Source organism: Silurus meridionalis, chromosome 26 (genome assembly GCF_014805685.1).
Source record: "Silurus meridionalis isolate SWU-2019-XX chromosome 26, ASM1480568v1, whole genome shotgun sequence".
NCBI classification, from domain to species: Eukaryota; Metazoa; Chordata; class Actinopteri; order Siluriformes; family Siluridae; genus Silurus; species Silurus meridionalis.
This window is the reverse complement of record NC_060909.1, coordinates 15583544-15606043: the sequence shown is the minus strand read 5'-3', so window position 1 is coordinate 15606043 and position 22500 is coordinate 15583544. Positions and strand designations below refer to the sequence as shown.

General features: G+C 46.5%; 1 protein-coding gene across 1 annotated transcript in view; it reads right to left on the bottom strand.

The window, feature by feature from the left end:
• Window positions 1-22500, bottom strand: part of ttbk1a (tau tubulin kinase 1a) — a 38391-nt gene that overhangs the window by 9908 nt on the left and 5983 nt on the right. Inside the window, exons 4-15 of the mRNA XM_046840383.1 lie at window positions 21200-21352; window positions 20850-20997; window positions 20643-20716; window positions 20331-20471; window positions 19726-19830; window positions 13613-13678; window positions 13417-13509; window positions 13093-13218; window positions 12801-12919; window positions 11783-11987; window positions 11570-11661; window positions 10834-11293 (exon numbers count right to left, since the gene is read on the bottom strand). Of these exons, the coding sequence (XP_046696339.1) occupies window positions 10834-11293; window positions 11570-11661; window positions 11783-11987; window positions 12801-12919; window positions 13093-13218; window positions 13417-13509; window positions 13613-13678; window positions 19726-19830; window positions 20331-20471; window positions 20643-20716; window positions 20850-20997; window positions 21200-21352 (1782 nt within the window). The remainder of the gene's footprint in view (window positions 1-10833; window positions 11294-11569; window positions 11662-11782; window positions 11988-12800; window positions 12920-13092; window positions 13219-13416; window positions 13510-13612; window positions 13679-19725; window positions 19831-20330; window positions 20472-20642; window positions 20717-20849; window positions 20998-21199; window positions 21353-22500) is intronic.

The window sequence follows — 22500 nt, the reverse complement described above, 5'->3', positions numbered from 1 at the left end:
CTCCCACATTCACCATCACTATTTACACCACACAGACTGATGATGTCATTTCACAGCATGTTAGTGACATCATGACTGGATATGACATTTAATCATCTCATTTGCATATTTCAGAGCACCTATAGATCATGCAAAAACTGGATCTGTAATATGAGAGCAGTATAGCTGACGGCGGTGGACGTCCACACACCAGGCGCTACACACTACAGCTACACACCGTGCGCTACAGCTACACCTCACCTGTACAACAACATCTCATTAAATCACCTTCTCATAAAATCAGTTTCTGTACACACATGATGTAGAAATAAAATACAGCAAAATTACCTTCTACCTACCTACCTAATATCACTGCTATTCTGTAGCACAGTTAACAGTCAATTTTCCTGATGACATCTCTCATCATCCCTTTAACAATCAGTGCCATCTCTCATCATCCCTTTAACAATCAGTGCCATCTCTCATCATCCCTTTAACAATCAGTGCCATCTCTCATCATCCCTTTAACAATCAGTGCCATCTCTCATCATCCTTTAACAATCAGTGCCATCTCTCATCATCCCTTTAACAATCAGTGCCATCTCTCATCATCCCTTTAACAATCAGTGACATCTCTCATCATTGTTGGTGATCTCCCTTAGCGCCCCTTTAAAGGCCAGCATGCTTGCTTTAAAAATAACTTTAATGATTGAACACCCACCAAAGTGTCTGTAATTATAAAGTGCAAAGAAGCAGATAGAAAGCTGAGAGTAAAATGACACACAATAATAAAATATTGTAATAAAACAGAGTTCACCTCTCCATTTCTCAGAAACTGATCACAACCACACTGCTGCTGCAGGTACACACTGTACACACTGTACACACTGTACACACTGCTGTCGCATGTACACACTGCTGCTGCCGCATGTACAGACTGTACACACTGCTGCCGCATGTACAGACTGTACACACTGCTGCCGCCGCATGAGTGAGTGGGTCAGGGTGAGTGGGTGAGTAAAGGGGTCAGGGTGAGTGGGTGAGTAAGTGGGTGAGTGAGTGGGTCAGGGTGAGTGGGTGAGTAAGTGGGTGAGTGAGTGGGTCAGGGTGAGTGGGTGAGTAAAAGGTGAGTAAGTGGGTGAGTGAGTGGGTCAGGGTGAGTGGGTGAGTAAAGGGGTCAGGGTGAGTAAAGGGTGAGTAAGTGGGTGAGTGAGTGGGTCAGGGTGAGTGGGTGAGTAAAGGGGTCAGGGTGAGTAAAGGGTGAGTAAGTGGGTGAGTGAGTGGGTCAGGGTGAGTGGGTGAGTAAGTGGGTGAGTGAGTGGGTCAGGGTGAGTGGGTGAGTAAAAGGTGAATAAGTGGGTGAGTGAGTGGGTCAGGGTGAGTGGGTGAGTTAAGGGGTCAGGGTGAGTAAAGGGTGAGTAAGTGGGTGAGTGAGTGGGTCAGGGTGAGTGGGTGAGTAAGTGGGTGAGTGAGTGGGTCAGGGTGAGTGGGTGAGTAAAGGGTGAGTAAGTGGGTGAGTGAGTGGGTCAGGGTGAGTGGGTGAGTTAAGGGGTCAGGGTGAGTAAAGGGTGAGTAAGTGGGTGAGTGAGTGGGTGAGTAAAGGGTGAGCAAGCAGGTGGGTGAGTTAGATGAGTGGATGATGAGGTACTGTATGTTGTAGTAAACTGCAGCCATGTTTGTTTTATTTTTACCCCACTGTAATACCCCACTGTAATACCCCACTGTAATTCACTATTTAAGAGAGTTATAGATGAGATTGATATGCCCCCAGTCTCAGTCCACACACACTACATTACATTATAAGCCCATAACCACACCTCCCACATTCACCATCACTATTTACACCACACAGACTGATGATGTCATTTCACAGCATGTTAGTGACATCATGACTGGATATGACATTTAATCATCTCATTTGCATATTTCAGAGCACCTATAGATCATGCAAAAACTGGATCTGTAATATGAGAGCAGTATAGCTGACGGCGGTGGACGTCCACACACCAGGCGCTACACGCTACAGCTACACACCGTGCGCTACAGCTACACCTTATACCTCACCTGTACAACAACATCTCATTAAATCACCTTCTCATAAAATCAGTTTCTGTACACACATGATGTAGAAATAAAATACAGCAAAATTACCTTCTACCTACCTACCTAATATTACTGCTATTCTGTAGCACAGTTAACAGTCAATATCCCTGATGACATCTCTCATCATCCCTTTAACAATCAGTGCCATCTCTCATCATCCCTTTAACAATCAGTGACATCTCTCATCATCCCTTTAACAATCAGTGCCATCTCTCATCATCCCTTTAACAATCAGTGCCATCTCTCATCATCCCTTTAACAATCAGTGCCATCTCATCATCCCTTTAACAATCAGTGCCATCTCTCATCATCCCTTTAACAATCAGTGACATCTCTCATCATTGTTGGTGATCTCCTTAGCGCCCTTTAAAGGCCAGCATGCTTGCTTTAAAAATAACTTTAATGATTGAACACCCACCAAAGTGTCTGTAATTATAAAGTGCAAAGAAGCAGATAGAAAGCTGAGAGTAAAATGACACACAATAATAAAATATTGTAATAAAACAGAGTTCACCTCTCCATTTCTCAGAAACTGATCACAACCACACTGCTGCTGCAGGTACACACTGTACACACTGTACACACTGTACACACTGCTGTCGCATGTACACACTGCTGCTGCCGCATGTACAGACTGTACACACTGCTGCCGCATGTACAGACTGTACACACTGCTGCCGCATGTACACACTACTGCTGCTGCCGCATGTACACACTACTGCTGCCGCCGCATGTACACACTACTGCTGCCGCCGCATGTACACACTGTACACACTGCTGCCGCATGTACACACTGTACACACTGCTGCCGCATGTACACACTGTACACACTGCCGCCGCATGTACACTACTGCTGCCGCATGTACACTACTGCTGCCGCGCATGTACACACTGTACACACTGCTGCAGCATGTACACACTACTGCTGCCGCCGCATGTACACACTGCTGCCGCCGCATGTACACACTGTACACACTGCTGCCGCATGTACACACTACTGCTGCCGCCGCATGTACACACTGCTGCTGCCGCATGTACACACTGTACACACTGCTGCCGCATGTACACACTACTGCTGCCGCCGCATGTACACACTGCTGCTGCCGCATGTACACACTGCATATGCTGCTGCCACATGTACACACTGTAAACACTGCTGCTGCCACATGTACACACTGTAAACACTGCTGCTGCCACATGTACACACTGTACACACTGCTGCTGCATGTACACACTGCTGCCACATGTACACACTGCTGCCACATGTACACACTGTACACACTGCTGCCACATGTACACACTGCTGCTGCCACATGTACACAATGTACACAGCTGCTGCCACATGTAAACACTGCTGCCACATGTACACACTGTACACACTGCTGCTGCCGCATGTACACACTGTACACACTGCTGCCACATGTACACACTGTACACACTGCTGCTGCCGCATGTACACACTACATATGTCACGCTTTCAGGTACAGTTAGAATAATAAAAGGTCATTATAAACCACAAAAAGCAAACAACAGATTATGAATCTCCATTTTCAAAAACACACACACACAAGCCCAATAGCTTGTGTGTGTGAGGTGTGTGTGTGTGTGTGTGATAAGTGAGTAAGTATTTGTGTGTGTGTGTGTGTGTGTGTGTGTGTGTGTGTGTGTGTGTGTGTGTGTGTGTGTGTGAGGAGTGTGTGTGTGTGTGTGTGTGAAGTGTGTGTGTGTGTGTGTGTGTGAGTGTGTGTGTGTGTGTGTGTGTGTGAGTGTGTGTGTGTGTGTGTGTGTGAGTGTGTGTGTGTGTGTGTGTGTGTGTGTGTGTGTGTGTGTGTGTGTGTGTGTGTGTGTGTGTGTGTGTGAGTGTGTGAGTGTCTGTGTGTGAGTGTCTGTGTGTGTGTGTGTGTGTGTGTGTGTGTGTGTGTGTGTGTGTGCTCTCAGCTGTTTTTGTGCATAAGTTTGGCGAGATGTGTTGGATATGAGCTCTTGGGGAAAGGGTCGGGTGGCGTTGTGGGCGGAGCATAGCAGAATGTGGGCGGGGCATCCCAGGACGGAGCCTCTGGTTGGCGTGAGCGGGGCTGCTTTCTGCCGAGCGACTGCGCTGGATGAAAGAGGAGTGCGGGTACTCCTCCGTCTCCAAAGTGGAGGATGAGAAGACGTAGGAGGCAAGACGGCGAAGCTGATTCGGACGAGGAGACGGGGGTCTGTCCCCATCCACCTACAACAGACAGAAACAGGGAGGAAAAGAAAGAGAGAAAGAGAGATTAGGAAGAAGGGATTATGGGAGAAGAGTGTATTATGTCCAACCCTGTGCTCAGAAACAAAACGATGTTGTAAACGTTTTTAAGCTTATTGTCGCGAGCTCTGTCTAAGTAGGAATACAGCTGCACGTGATAAAGGTGGAGGACACCCTGAACACACTCTCTATAGTGGTGAGTGTGTTGCAGTAAGTGTGTGTTATTCCCCAATCCTACATCAACACCAGGATCACAGGACCACCACCACCAGCCTGAACTCACTGCACGTAAACGTTACACACTAAATCAGGTTAACACGTGGGTTTAATTAGATGCAGAACGTTCATCTTACAGTTATTCTCAGTTGCTTTGAAGCGTTTTTCAGATCAGAAATGAATTTCTCAAAACTACTTATTTAACCTCCACATCATGTCATCACTTGTGCACATCATAAAATCCACTTCTCATTGCTTTCATCGAATTGTGAATGCTTTTGAACATTCATTTTATTAATTGTGTACAAGTTTTAACCCCCAAAACATCTCAGCATCAGTTCATCAGAATGCAGAATCTGTCAAACTTACATTTCTATAAAATTCTTGTTTTTGAAAATGTGCCTTGAATTGTCCAGACGAATCTAGAATGTCACTAATAGAGGGACGTGTTTGGCATCAGATCAACCAATGATCAACCAGTTCTCTAAAACAGGTCAAAGGTTAAACCTCGAGAACCTTCAAATGGCGACAGACAAAACAGAGAATTACAATTTCTGAAAATGGATGAAGAACCAGGACACGAACGAACACTAATACAGTACAGTGAAAGTGTGAATCCTGTCGGTCTTTTACAATCAGTATAAATCGAATATGCAATCAAATAAATACATTTGTGCTGCTGAAATTCAGCCTCATGCATTTTCATTCACTGGAATCCAGACTGTAGTTTACCTCAGGAAACACTGAAACCATGTGCCGTCATAATGACAACATGCCTAAACATTGTGATGAACTTGTTTGTGAACAATAACTAGAGGACTTGTTATTCTGATGGTTGTGAGATGTTCACTGACACAAAGTTTTAAGAGATGAACTAAGGATTTAGAGAAAATTACAGGCTTTTGCGAGAAATTCTAAACATTGTGCTGTTTGTATAATTTGTTTTGAAAAATGCACCGGTTTGCAAATAATTAGGATCCTTCAAGAAACGCTCCAAAGCACTGAAGAAAAACTAACTACTGCGGCTGTTTCTGTGCTGTCCAAGGTCCTGAAATGTTCCTTTTACTTGGTGTAACTCTCGATGCAGTGGCTCCGGTCATGTCCATCCTACAGCCCTCTACACTTTACCTTCACCAGGTGACCAGACTCCAACGCCCCAACACTCCCACACTTTTTGGAGTCATATCTGACTTCTTTACCTCAGACATTTATTTAAGGATCTCTATGATCAGAGCGTCACCTGTTTACAGCTGGGTTTCAGTGGATCTAAGACTTTTACGATTTATTTATCAGTGTAGTCGTGGAACAGAAGACTGGTCCGTCTCACGTGGAGTGGTGGAACATCTCACAGTGATATGGAGATATCGATCAGCACATGCCTGGAGGTGACATCACTCGTGAAACACATGCAGTAAAGAGAGACAGACACTTAGATCTGAGAGGAGCTGTCTCTCTCGCCCTCTCTCTCCCTCTCTCTCTCCCTCTCTCTCCATCTCTCTATCCTAATGGAGAAGGTTTCAGGATGACTCTGTTTCACACCTGTACACGTACAACACAATGAGTCTGAAGGATGCAGCTGGGTTCTGTATTTCCTGATCTTGCGTGAGAACAGTCACTGTGACTACACACACAAACACACGCACACACGCATACACACACACACACACACACACACACACACTCTGAATTCAATATGGGAAAACAATGAGTAAAGCAGTAACAGTGAGATGATGATGATGATGAAGATGATGAAACAGAGAGAAAGTGACGATCCTAAACTGTGCTTACCGCAAACACCTGTTTTCTCCTCGTGTGCTGATCCACGTGCTCACTTTTCTCCTCGGGGGAAATAACGGGAAACGTTTGAGTGATAAAAGTCGCAGTCAGGCAAGAAGGTAAGAGACTGCAGGAGAAAAACCGTGAGTGATGCGAGGTCTTCAGGGTGTCTGCAGGGTTCCTCAACCTACATTTTCTACTTGACTGATCCACTTCGAACCACTGGGCTTTTCTCCCCACGCCGTTCCGGATCGTGACTGTTTAGAAAGGCGCTGATTAATTCTCTGTAACGGGAGAATGCGCCCGTTCTGATACGATACGGTTTCTATAGCAACAGCTTGTTCGGCAGGGACGTGTGCGGTGCACGTCAGCGTTCTCTGGATGAGTGACGTGATGTCAGAAGGGAAGCATGTGCACGTGCAGGCAAAGGAAACATAAGATCTAAGAGACGGCATGTTATGTTTGACCTCCAGTTTACCGTCATGGAGCTGATACTACACACACCCACTCACACACACACTCACACACTCTCACACCTACCCACTCTTACACACACCCACTCACACACACACACCCTCACACACAATCACACACACTCACACACACCCTCACACACACCCTTACACACACACCCACTCACACTCTCACACACACCCTCACACACACACCCACTCACACACCCTCACAAACACCCACTCACACACATCCTCACACACACACTCACACACACACACACACCCACTCTCACAAACACCCTCACACACACACCCACTCACACACACCCTCACACTCTCACACACACCCACTCACACACACACCTCACAAACACCCACTTACACAAACACCCACTCACACTCTCACACCTACCCACTCTCACACACACCCACTCACACACCCACTCTCACACACACACACTCACACACACACACTCACACACACACCCACTCACACACACACTCCACACACACTCACAAACACCCACTCACACCTCACACACACCCACTCACACACACTCACACACACACCCACTCACACTCTCACACACACCCACTCACACCCACTCTCACAAACACACACACACACACACCCACTCACACTTTCACACACACACACTCACACACACTCACAAACACCCACTCACACACACTCACATACACACTCACACACACACCCACTCACACTCTCACACACACCCACTCACACACACCTCACACACCCACTCACACACACTCTTACACACTCACACACTCACACACACACACCCATTTACACTCTCACACACCCACTCACACACACTCTCACAAACACCCTCACACACACCCACTCACACACCCACACACACCCACACACACACCCACTCACACCCACTCACAAACACCCACTCACACACACACCCACTCACACTCACACACACCCATTTACACTCTCACACACACACCCACTCACAGTCTCACCCACACCCCACTCACACACACCCACTCACACTCTCACACACACACCCACTCACACACACACCCACTCAGACTCTCACACACCCACTCACACACCTCACAAACAACCACTCACACACACACCCACTAAACTCTCACACACACCCACCACTCACACCTCTCACACACACACCCACTCACACACACACTCACACTCTCACACACACCCACTCACACACACCCTCACACACACCCTCCCACACCCCCACTCACACACTCTCACACACCACTCACACACTCACACCCATTTACACTCTCACACACCCACTCACACACACTCACAAACACCCACTCACACACACACACACACACTCTCACACTCAAACACACCCACTCACACACCAGCACAAACACCCACTCATACACACCTCACAAACACCCACTAACACACACACCCACACACACACACACACACACTCACACACACACACACCCTCACACACACACCCTTACACACACACCCACTCACCGTACACCCTCACAAACACCCACTCACACTCTCACATACACCCACTCACACACACACACCCTCACAAACACACCCTCACAAACACCCACTCACACTCTCACACACACCCACTCACACACTCACCCACTCACACTCTCACACACACCCACTCACACACACACACACACTCACACTCTCACACACACCCACTCACACACACCTCACACACACCCACTCACACACACACACTCACTCACACTCTCACACACTCACACACACTCTCACACACACCCACTCACACACACACACACCCACACACACCTCACTCACACACCCACTCACACACCCACTCACACACCACACTCACACACACACTCACTCACACACACACTCACACCCACACACACTCACAAACACCCACTCACACACACACACCCACTCACACACACCTCACAAACACCCACTCACACACACACACTCACACACACACCCACTCACACACAGGCTTTACACTCTTTACACTCACACACACCTCACACACACACACTCACACCCACTCACACTCTCACACACACCACTCACACTCTTACACACACACACACACTCTTACACATTTACTCACACACACACCTTCTCACACACCCACTCACACACCCACTCACACTCTCACACACACCTCACACACTCACACACCTCTTACTCACACACACACACACACACACACACACACACACACACACACACACACACTCAACCCCCACTCACACACCCAATTACACACACTATCACACCTCTTACTCACACACCCAATTACACACACTATCACACCTCTTACTCACACACTCACACTCTCACACTCTCTCACACTCTCTCACACTCTCTCACACTCTCTCACACTCTCTCACACACACACACCCCTGGGTTATAATTATGATGGTGAAGGTGAAAGACCTGGTGAAGGACCTGCAGACACCCTGCTCTTACAGTAGAGTGTAGACTGATGCTGGGACGTGTTTACTTTAATTCAAAACTAAAAGCGTGGTGAGTGTAAAAGTTGGAGCCTTTACTTTCAGTAGTACAGTGACACACACACACACCTTCTCACACACCCACCACACACACCCACACACACACACACACACACACACACACACACACACGTTTATGGTCCAAATACACTATATACACTGTATATAGTAGGGGTGGGGGTGGGGGTTAGGTCGGTCTAAAGCTGATGGTTGAAAAGACGGGCAGCACTCTAGTTACCATAGCAACACCGTAGACATCGGAGACCTGTCCTCCGTCTGTATTCTGACAATACTTTGCCTAATTTTCTTTTTGATAACTTTTCACAGATTTAAGGTTCTCACTTGAGGGCAGATGAGCAAATCCCGGGTTTTGTCAGAACACAGGGAGGGTAGAACACGAGTAACACTGTTAGCACACTCCAGCAATAAACACAAGCACAGTTACATCAATAATACACATATTGTTCATAATGTTAGTGACCAGCACTCACACACACACCACACACACACACACACAGTCTCAGACTGTAAACAGTGAGCAATTAAACATGTTTCAGTGAAGCGATGGAAACCAAAACTGTGTGTCATAAAATAACAAGTGAGCCTGAGTGTCTCTCTCTCACACATACAAACACACACACACACACACACACACACACACACACAGAGAGAAGGAAAATAAGAGACTTAAGGAGATAGATGGATAGATAGATAGATAGATAGATAGATAGATAGATAGATAGATGATAGATAGATAGATAGATAGATAGATAGATAGATGATAGATAGATAGATAGATAGATAGATAGATAGATAGATAGATAGATGGGTGTGTGTGTGTGTGTGTGTGTGTGTGTGTGTGTGTGTGTGAGATGTAGAGCGTATTAAGGGAGTAGGTGTGATTAACGTGTAGTCAGTGGTAGAACACACCCGTGATGTTACTCCTCAGGATGAAGTAAGCAGATGTTTCCTACAGACCTGTGAATAGTGTGTGTTTCTAACAGAATACACACAGTGTATGTGAAACCAGACACTTATCCATGATGCGTTTCCACAAGTGAAGCAGAACACAGCAATTGTGAAACCTGGTGCATCTCCCACTGCACAATCTTTATAGAATCACCTTCAGGTCTTCATGGTATCACGACATTAATGTACATATTCAGCAGCATGAAGGTGTGTGGCGTGTGAACTCAATTCAAGCCTGAATGCTGAAACCCATTGTAAATCCAGAACTAAACACCAGACCCTGATCATGTGTGTGTTCTGGATGTGTGTTGCCTGTGTGTGTGGGTGTGTGCTGTGTTGTGGGTGTGTGTTGTATGTGGGTGGGTGTGTGGGTGTTGTGGGTGTGGGTGTTGTGTGTGGGTGTTGTGGGTGTGGGTGTTGTGTGTGTGTGTGTGTGAGTGTTGTGTGTGTGTGGTGTGTGTTGTGGGTGTTGTGTGTGTGTGTGTGTGTGTGTGTGTGTGTGTGGTGTGTGTGTGTGGTGTGTTGTGTGTGTGTGGGTGTGTGTTGTGTGTGTTGTGTGGGTGTATGTTGTGCGGGTGTGTGTTCTCCTACCTGTCTGTGAGGTGTATTTGGCTCAGACTCTCTCTGTTTGAGTCGTCCCGAGATACAAGTTGATGGTGCAGGACTATCTGGTGGTTGGCCCCGCCCACTCCACCTCACCATCTCCATCTCAGCCACGCCCCTAGTGTTCAGTCGGGGACGTGTGATCTGTTCATCCAAGGGGCGGAGCTCCTCCGGCTCATCGTCAGTAGTGCCGGATGTGGTTGGCTCTGCCCCTAGTGGGCGGTGCTGGAAGTCCCTGAGCTCTGCCTCTTTGTCGATGATGACCCACTCCCTGCTATCAAAGTCCTCCTCCTCGGCCAGCGGCACGGACCGGATAAAGGCATTGCTGTGTGCCTCGGAGCCGTCGTTGCGACAGCGGTCTCCACGACAACCGTCGATGGACAACATCTGGGCCGGCTGTGAGGAGTAAAGGTGGCGGGACGGAGAGCCGAGAGCGTCCATGCGCGACCTGAAGGACAACATTAAACACACGCAGCGCTATTAATTTCACATTATTACTATCTTCAAATAAACAGCATCTACATTCAATTCAGTTTCATTTGTGTAGTGTTTCTAACCTTTAACACTGTTATAAAGCAGCTTTCACAGATAAAGAGGTTCTAAAGTCAGAATGTAGATTTATAAATCTATGAGCTCAGTAAAGATCAATTACAGACCCAGTGTTAGTGTGAGCACACACTCATTTCAAACTCCAAACTTCAGCCAAACACACCAATCATCTCACCTGAGAGAGCGCATCTGTGCGCTGGGGGACTCGGCCCCTCCCCCTCCTCTCTGTGGTGAGACAGGACACACACCCCGGTTTCCCTCATCCTCCTGAGGAATTAACACACACACACACACACACACACACACACACACATAAATGGTGTTAAAATGCTTGAGAATTTTGTAAGGTGTGTGTGTGTGTGTGTGTGTGTGTGTGTGTGTGTGAGACCTTTCCCAGGCTGATTCTCAGTTTGTTGCGGTTGATATCGGTGCTGTCCCACTCGTCTCCATCAGGGGGTGCTGGACCATTTTCTGCAGTGGCAGGAGCAGGATTGGGTGGAGCGTTCTCCTGATCACTCAGGTGCTCATCCTCAAGAACAAACTCTGTGCTTTCTCTCTGCGGCTCCCCAGTGACCGCGCTCACGTTCAGCACTCTAAAGGTTACACAAGAGCTTCACTACTGACTTTATCACACAACAGGGAAATCCACAAACTTATTCACTACCAACGCAATCAGACAAAATTCAGTCACAGCAGACAAGAAACACTGCATTTATTTATTCACATTATATTATAGGTTTTATTGTATCAAAGCGTAGAGGAAGCAAAATTCTATTTAAAATATAATATTTAGGATGAAAACGTATTTCTGTACTTAAATTTCCATTTTCCTTTTTCATATGTGCAACATTTAGTGCCAAAAGTTTGCGGACACCTGGTCATAAGTACGGTGTGTGATTTTTAAGCATCGCATTTCACATTGAGTCCCAATTTGCACTTCTAATTCCCTCCACTCTTCTGGGAACATGTTCCACTAGATTTTATAGTGTGCTTGTGAACATTTGTGTTCATAGTGCACAAAGGCATTGCCATGCTGGACCAGGTTTGGGTTTCGAAGTTGAACGCAAGATTTTATTCTACGTCTCATATAATTGTGTGCCTCCTGCTGTGTGGTAACAGTTTGGAGAAGAACCACATATGGCAGGAAATATCAAGTGTCCCAATACTTTTGGCGATATAATGTAGCAGAAAGGGTAGCAAAATGATCATTTAAATTGAATTTCAGAACCTCATATTATTAACTTCTTTTTAAATAATTCTGACATAAAAACACGTGGGCTCATTTTTTACAGGAGACGTGCTGAGAACATTATATCTCTATCACCTATTACTGCGTAGAAGCAGTGTGTGTGTGTGTGTGTGTGTGTGTGTGTGTGTGTGTGTGTGTGTGTGTGTGCGCGCACTACCTGGCCATGGCTGCTGTATGCCGTGTGTGCTGCTGTATGTTGCTCTTCTCCCAATCATACAGTTCATTCTCCATGATGACTCGTGCCTTCATACTCTGCTCAAACACTGACATCAGCAGCTGAGCACACACACACACACACACACACACACACACACACACACACACACCTTCAGAAACTCTTACTGTTACTTAACTTACTCAGTACTTAGTAAATCTTTAAAGTGAGGAGATTTTGTGTGTGTGTGTGTGTGTGTGTGTGTGTGTGTGTGTGTGTGTGTGTGTGTGTGTACCTGATAGTCAGGTTTAGTGTAGTAGTCCAGGCTTAAGATGTGCTCGAGGAAGATGTTGAATTCAGAGGGCATGTGCTTTAGCAGCATCTTATGGTCATAACGTTCCTTTACCTGACCCACCTGCTCCTACACACACACACACACACACACACACACACACACGCACACACACACACACACACACATTTAATTATACAACACACTGCACCATAAAGCAGTATTCACCTGTTTTGGCCATAGTGGTGTACATGGTCAATAAGTGTGTGTGTGTGTGTGTGTGTGTGTGTGTGTGTGTGTGTGTGTGTGTGCGCCCATGTAATGTACTTTGTCTTTGATTTTTCTCCAGGGCAGCTGACCAACAGCAAACTCAACCAACATGTAGAACAGAGACCAGAGGTCGTCATGGCGACCCATTTCCTGATAGAGAGTAAAGAAGCATGTGAGGAACATCATCACAAGGTTTAACAGTAAGCTAAATGGTGTTATTATGGGATGGAGTAACGGAGTCTCAGTCACACACCTTGTTTTTGTGAGCGTTGACTGAAGCGTACCGAACTGTGCCTCGAAAACCAGCTACAGTCCTGGGCTGAACACACACACACACACACACACACACACACACACACACACACACACACCATATTTAAAAAATACATACACATAACACACACTCATATACATACACACACAAACACACACACTCTTTTTTTTGACTGAAACACACAGACCACAACTCTCTAAATTAAAGTTGGAGAAAGACATAAATCCGTAACACTCGCAATTATAACCTGTTACACACAGCAAAACTCTGTACCCCTCATGATGTAACCCTGCAGCCCTAGTTATGTACCCCAAACCCCTATGATGTACCCCTCTTGATGTACACCTTTGCCCCATCATAATGTAACTCTGTCCCCCTAATGATGTACCCCTGTACCTAATGATGTACCCCTGTAGCCCTCATGATGTACTCCTGTACCTTATGATGTACCCCTGTATCCCTTATGATGTACCCCTGTATCCCTCATGATGTACCCCTGTCCCTTATGATGTACCCCTGTAGGCCTCATGATGTACCCCTGTAGCCCTCATGATGTACCCCTGTAGCCCTCATGATGTTACCCTGTAGCCCTCATTATGTAACCCTGTAGCCCCCTGTGTAACCCTGTACCCCCTCTTTATGTACCCCTGTACCCCTCATTATATACCCCTGTTCTTCTCATGATGTAACCTTGTACCCCTTATTATATACCCCTGTTCCTCTCATTATGTAACCCTGTAGCCCCCTGTGTAACCCTGTACCCCCTCATTATACACCCCTGTACCCCTCATTATATACCCCTGTTCTTCTCATTATGTAACCCTGTAGCCCCCTGTGTAACCCTGTACCCCCTCATTATACACCCCTGTTCCTCTCATGATGTACCCCTGTATCCCTCTATGTAACCCCTCAGCACAGTTTAAGCTAAAAATGCAGTAGACAGTAGTGACAGTAAAGTAAACAAGCAGCTCAGTGTAATAGATATGAGATGTGATGAGATTTGGGAAGAAAGAAAGAAACAGATCTGAATAAACTCACGATGGCAGACAGCAGGCTGAGTGTGTGGGCTGCACATGCATGTCTGAAATTAAACTCCAAAATACTGTGAAACACAAAACAAACGGAAAGCAGAAAATGTGCAAATGATACACATAAACACATACAAAATGTAAATTATAGTAAATATAAATAAGTAAAATAAATACAGCGACATCACAGGGGTGTAAAAAGACTCGCACGCATGCACAGTCATTGGGTACTTGGAAAACTGATCTTAAACCAAGACTGACAAAACTGAATGTCTGTAAGGTCAATAATCTAATGTTACTGCAGAAGAGAGAGAGAGAGAGAGAGAGAGAGAGATGCATGATGTATTTTTTCTAAGCTCTCATATAGGAAGTAAAGAGATGAGCTAGAAACCTGTATTATTACAGGATGGATAGCAGAAAATGAAGAATACACAGTGTGGGTGGACGGAGAGATTATCAGTTAAACAGAAAGAAAAATTAATCCTCTCTGACTCTGCATTAAATATTCAAACTGCTGCAACGCACACACACACACACACACACACACACACACACACGCCCTTTTCTGTTTGTGTGCAGCTAAAGTGCAGCTAAATAAAGAAACATTCAGCAAGAGAGAGAAAGAGAGAGAGAGAGAGAAAGAGAGAGAGAGAGAGATGATTAAACAGATTAAACACAGCTCTAAATTTCAATCAGTTGTTTTTAAACTCTTCAGTCGGGTTCTGAATGTCGTTTCTTCACTGAAATCTGGAATCGAGGTCTAATAACCTCAGTCTATAAAAGTAGTGACTGATCGCATTTACACCCCGCCCGGCTCATCGCATTTACCCCCGCCCGGCACATCGCATTTACCCCGCCCGGCTCATCGCATTTACCCCCGCCCGGCTCACCATCCCACACTCTCACACACACCACTATCGCACACTTACACACCACTATCGCACACTTACACACCACCATCGCACACTTACACACCACCATCGCACACTTACACACCACCATCGCACACACACACCACCATCGCACATTAACACACCACCATCACACACCAAAGCAACACCATCATACACCAACACACATCAACACACACCATCACACACCAACACCACACACGAACACACCACCGTCACATTCCAACACACCACCGTCACACACCAACGCACCACCGTCACACACCAACACACCACCATCACACCACCATCACACACCAACACACATCAACACACACCATCACACACCAACACACACCACCACACACCACCACACACCACCATCACACACCACCACACACCACCATCACACCACCATCACACCACCATCACATTATTGACTCAGGATCAGATGAAACCCACAAACCCATTTAGTATGAACCGAATGGCACGACCCCTGAGAGTGAAGTATCTGAGCTACTGGAAAACTGAAAGCAGCTCCAGAGTAAAATGGAGTGTTGTGTGTCCCTGAACAGACTCTACAGCGTAGCAGAGAACCTGAGCACGGTGTCTGATCACAAACTGAGACACACCTTGATGAAGTACAGACTCAGTGGACACGTCTGGCCGTGGAGACAGACGGGGAGACACACACAGTCCTGTCTGCCTCGAGAGCAGAGTAGAGGCAGAACTGCACTTCCTCACTGAACTCATCAAATACAACCACATTTAAACCCAATTCTTCACCAACATCAACCATCATCCCCAATGATATGCATTTATTTGAGCTATTCCTTTTAGAACTCTATAGTTTTTATATTGTTATTATAGTTATATTACAGTATATTACAGAACATATACTATATTACAAACAGTATTATTGTAGTTTATTGTTATTTCTGACTGTTAGTGTTATGGGTCTGTATCTTCTTTACTTTGGCAATACAAATGTCCATATTTATCATGCAATAAATCAACCTTTTAATCTAGATTCTGAGTGAAAGAGAGGAGAGAGAGAGAGAGGGGTTTGAAAAGAGAGAGGGGGGTCGGAGAGAGAGAGAAGAGAGAGAGAGAGAGAGAGAGAGAGAGAGAGAGAGAGAGAGAGAGAGAGAGAGAGAGAGAGAGAGAGAGAGGGGGGTCGGAGAGAGAGAGAGAGAGAGACAGGGGGTCGGAGAGAGAGAGAGGGGGGGGGGGGGCAAAAAAGGGGTATAACAGCAACTTTATTTTCTATTTTGACCCTTTTTTCCCTGTAGAAATATTTCAGTAAAAAGCAGGATGTACATTTTACCTGCAAGTTTAGCTGTTCCTGTTAAATAGTTTCATAGACACAATCTTCTCCTTTCTGAGAATTTGTATTTCAGTCGCCCGATAAAAAGAGAACTTCTTCTCAGAGAACTTCTTCAAGTTTTTGGAACCAGCACTTAATCAACATAAAAAGACCATGTAATCTTCTGCATTTTAAGAGCAGACTCCACCTGTCCCGTACCACAAAGTCTGGGTTCAACATCTCTGGCCATCTTGAGGCTTTTTGCAGGACCTTTACTGTGAGGTGGTGCATCACTTTCTTTGTCATGTCCTTGAAGAGACGTGTCTGAGGTGATTTAAAGGACAGGATGGAGTCTGAGGTTTACGCTTCTCCCCCTCACGTATGGCTGGTAAGATTTTCAGTCCTGGGAACTCATTGTCCTCCTCCATGTCCTGTGTGGGTCTGTGGTGCTCTCTGATGCAGGTCCTGTGACTGCCTGGTAGAGCTGTAGAGTTCTTTCTTCAGCTTTGTGACCAGACGTAAGGATCTCAGTCCAGTCACCTCTTTCAGTTCTTCGGCTGATTTCCAGCCTCCCTCACTCAGCAGATGCCCTGCTGGATCAGATAATTGGGTTGAAGAACAGAGGTTCTTCGGGTGTCCATCATTCAGGTGTGTCCACATTTATCTCGACTCTTAAACTTCTTCCAGGTGTGTAGCATGGATTTGTAAAAAAGGGGTAAGTTCAGAGAGGCTCATCTCCAGGAGTTCCATTAGAAACACAAGGTGATTGTGAAGGTTGAGGTTGCCTGCTCGTCTCAGAATAGCGTTTGCAGTCTTTTCCTACACCATGTCTTTTTTGTATAGAAGCTTCTGTGCAGCTTGTTTTTTGCTCCTCACGTCCACCAGTCCCTGCCCACCTTCCTGTAATGGGAGGTACAGGTCTGCTGCATGTGTCCAGTGTTTTCCGCTCCAAAAGAAGTTTACATCCTTTGTATGTTGTTGATCAGTTCTTCTAGTGGTTCCATCACAGTGGTCTTATGCCACAATGTTGAGGCAGCGCATTGTTTATTACCAGTGGCTTCCATAGTCTTCATAGCAAAGGATCAATGACTAAACTGTCCAGCTGTCCAGGAAGTAGGCAGACTCATCACAGGTGTTGGGGAAAGCGAGAGGTGGCTTAAGCGCCCCATCACATACACATCAAAGTACAGCAGCTGTATGTAGGAGATAAAACCCTCTCCAAAGTCAAAGTGTTTCAGGACGTTTTTTCCTGAGGGCCACATACAGAAAAATACACGAAGGACTGGGCCTCTCACTAGACGTGAGGTACTGCCTCACTTTTAATGCACTAATTCTGGTCAAATCAAATGCAGGTCAATTCCGTTTGATTATTGAAGATGTTTGATGTTTAAGTTGATTATTATTTTATATTTTACTAAAAGGTGGGCAGTGAATTCTCTCAGTTACAGCCTCAGACTGGCGTCTCTTGGTTCCACCATTTCTGGTGACCCTGAGCACATTCTTTCTTTGATCGCTTGCTTTGTGGAGATGCTGCCTTCTTTAAGACAGTAGCTCCACCTAGTGTTGAAGTACAATATATTTCTTCTCCTTCATCCTTCTCCCATTAGGGTTCGCCACAGCAGATCTTCAGTCTCCATACCTTCCTGTCCTCTACACCTGCCTCTCTCAAGAACTACAGAACAGTTAAGCACAGATAATTTGTGTGGGCCATAGACCATAATATTTTAATACTTTGATAGGGATCAATTAAAAATATTAGCTTTATACCATCCCCAGTAACATGTCCATCTGCCTCCTCAGCCCTGTGTCTGGATTCCTCCTCAGCACTGGCTCTAGATTCCTCCTCAGCAGTGATTCCTCCTCAGCCCTTGGTCTAGACTCCTCCTCAGCACTGGCTCTAGATTCCCCCTCAGCCCTGGGTCTAGACTCCTCCTCAGACCTGGGTCTAGACTCCTCCTCAGACCTGGGTCTAGACTCCTCCTCAGGCCTAGGCCTAGACTCCTCCTCAGCCATAGGTCTGGACTCCTCCTCAGCCGTGGGTCTAGATTCCTCCTCAGCACTGGCTCTAGATTCCTCCTCAGGCCCGGGTCTAGACTCCTCCTCAGCCGTGGGTCTGGACTCCTCCTCAGCCCTGGGTCTAGATTCCTCCTCAGCACTGGTTTTAGATTCCTCCTCAGCACTGATTCCTCCTCAGCCCTGGGTCTAGACTCCTCCTCAGCCGTGGGTCTAGACTCCTCCTCAGCCGTGGGTCTAGACTTCTCCTCAGCCGTGGGTCTAGATTCCTCCTCAGCACTGATTCCTCCTCAGCCCTGGGTCTAGACTCCTCCTCAGCCCTGGGTCTAGACTCCTCCTCAGGCCTGGGTCTAGACTCCTCCTCAGCTGTGGGTCTAGACTCCTCCTCAGCCGTGGGTCTAGACTCCTCCTCAGCCGTCCTCACTGACCAGAAGATTCACCTGCTGGAAGCCGATAAGATATTCCCATATCCGTTTTCTCTTCCTGCTGCCAGCAGCACTTCCTCCGCCGAAACACTGCCCGCAGGTACACACCCGACTCCATTCCGGGGGGAGACAGGAGACGCCGCCCTCTGTGTAAAGGACGCCATCCTGCTAATTCTCCTGCTCCACTCTCCTACCACAACTCCTCTACTACTTCTACCACTCCGAATCGCTCCCTGTTCTTTCAGTTCATTAACAAGAGACACCAAAAGTTGAAAAAGTTTAAGGAAAAAAAGTTGAGGAAAACCAGGAAATCAACCGGTCACTCTATCACACACCCACTACCAGCATGCATGAGAGAGAGAGAGAGAGAGAGAGAGAGAGAGAGAGAGAGAGAGAGAGAGAATCAGGTGCAGAGGAAGGCAGGACTTACTGGTCTCACTTCCCCGTTGGTGTTGGTGTACTGCCTCGCCAGCCCAAAGTCCAGCATGTAGCACTTCCTGAATGTGGAAGGCAGCCTCCCCATGGCAAAATTAGACTGAAACACACACACACACACATCATCCTCCTACTCGGTAATACACTAACATTTATACACTTCCTGAGGAATGTAGAGGGAGTTTGACCCATCAGCCCCCAGTCTAGTATGAGTGGGGCAACTGGGGTAAATGTTGCCAATTAGAACCACAAAACCAACCTCATATAAGTTACTACAAAAACTGCATGACTTCTGGTTTCTGAAGCTAATTTAGCTAATGATAGTGATGGAGCAATGGGGTGATTGTCCTGGTAATATTCTCATAGGTTCGTTTGCCAGCCGTTTGCTGAAATGTTCCTGCTGTAATCCTGGAGTAACAATATTTCAAATGAAAACACTCGAGTAAGCGAACATTTACAGATTTTAAAAACTATTTAGTAGAAGTTCACAAATAAACGACTTAATTACAGTAATGGGTGTAAATGTAATTCAGTACTTTACAGTGATGTCACACAGATCACTCTCAGTGTGTGTGTGTGTGTGTGTGTGTGTGTGTGTACAGGTTTGATGTCTCTGTGCAGGAAGCCGACAGAGTGAATAGCTTCGATGGACTCCAGGATCTGTTTTCCCAAACGCAGCGTTGTGCTAATGGTGAAGGTTCCACGTGGCTGACTCCGCCTTAATTCCGCCAGGTTCCGTCCCTAAACACGTGACACAGATTGGAACGAGGCAGACTTCAGAAGAACTATGCAGTGAATCATGGAACCTCTGTTACAGCCTCCTGCATGTGCAGGTGTGAATGAAAGCTCAGTAGAAGTGCAGTGAAAATCCTCACACTGGAGGTGTAAGAACTGAATGGAGAACAGCCTCACCTGCAGCTGCATCACCACGTAGTTGAATTTGTCGTTTCTCCCACAGCCGATGAACTTGCACACGTGATTCTTACCTGACACACACACACACACACACACACACACACACACACACACACAGAGAGATGGACACAATGTTTGTGCATACACAGATAAGTTCCTTTCTATGGTGTGTGTGTGTGTGTGTGTGCGTGTGTGTGTTCTAACCCTGCAGCTTCTTCAGCACAGCCACCTCCATCTTGAGCACCTGTTTGGGCTGCTGAGCCGATTCCACCTTCAGAGCCACATTTTCCTTCGTCAGCAGATCCAGAGCCTCGTAGATCTCTCCAAACCCCCCACCACCGATCTTCTTCAGCTACACACACACACACACACACACCCACACACACAGAGGCTCATTACTCACCCCTAATCTGTAATAACACCAATAATAAACTATTTGTTTTACTTCTCTCTATGCCTTCACTTTATACTTTATTAAAATTCTTTAAACCAGAAGGTGTAATGTGTGTATGTGAAACGTGGATTTGTGTATTGTGTGTGTGTGGGGGACCCACCACTTTCCAACGCTCCTTCACCATACAGTTGGGAGGGATGAGGTCCTGCGAGTCTGTTGATCCGCTCATGTTGTCGTTTTCCTGCAGTGCAGGAGCTAAACACTGCCACCCAGACAACACTCGGGCCGCCCCCAGCTTAAACGACCCATTAATCTGCACCACACACACACACACACACGTCAGCATTTCATGCCCTGAATGTGCATCACTCTGTGTGTGCTGGTGTGTATCAATATGTGTGTGTGTGTGTGTGTGTGTGTGGGTGTGTAAATGAGTGAGAGAGCATACAGCAGTAATTCAGCCTACACACACACAGACAGAGAGTTATTACAAAAAAACATATCTGTAGTGTGTATTTGTATAGTTTAATAAAAAAAAGAACTGGAGGAATAAATCAGCATGTGATCACATCAACACAGTTACAGGGAGAGAACCCTGAAATGCAGCGCTGCGCAAAAGTCTCGTTTTGCCGCAGGGGATTTGCGAACGCTTGTGTGTGTGAACTCTTGTGTGTGTGTGTGTGTGTGTGTGTGTGTGTGTGTGTGTGAACGCTCGTGTGTGTGTGTGTGTGTGTGTGTGAACGCTCGTGTGTGTGTGTGTGAACTCTTGTGTGTGTGTGTGTGTGTGTGTGTGTGTGTGTGTGTGTGAACTCTGTGTGTGTGTGTGTGTGTGTGTGTGTGTGTGTGTGTAAACTCTCGTGTGTGTGTGTGTATGTGTGTGTTTGTGTGTGTGTGTGTGTGCAGTGTTACATTCACTCTGTGTAACTCTTACCTGTGTGACCTCACAACTTACCTGTCTTACACACACACACACACACACACACACACTTATTGGGACTACAGAGTGGGATGCTGCAGCATGCAGGGTCGTGCACAGATTAGCTCAGCATCAGTCCAGCAGCGCAGCGCATACACACACACACACACACACACACACACACACACCTACAGGAAATAGGAAACACGATACCAGATGCAGAAACCCAGACCCAATATTAACTGGAACTTACTGAGAAACATGCAGAAGAGTGTTAGTGAGCGTCAGCATGTGTCTCTCTTACATTTACATCCCTGTCAGCTCGCTCATTACGCGGCCTGTTAGCATGGGGGTGCACATATTAGAATAGTAAAGATGTTCCTGCACGTGTTTCTCTCACAGTTCTGCTTATCACTGCCATCTTCCAGAAGCTCACATGCAGGCTTGTTTTTAATGCAGCCTTCCACTAGGGACAGACTTCTCAGAACCCTCTCCTGTGAGACGCCGAGAACCCGCCGTAGCACGGCTGAACGCTGCGGTTATAA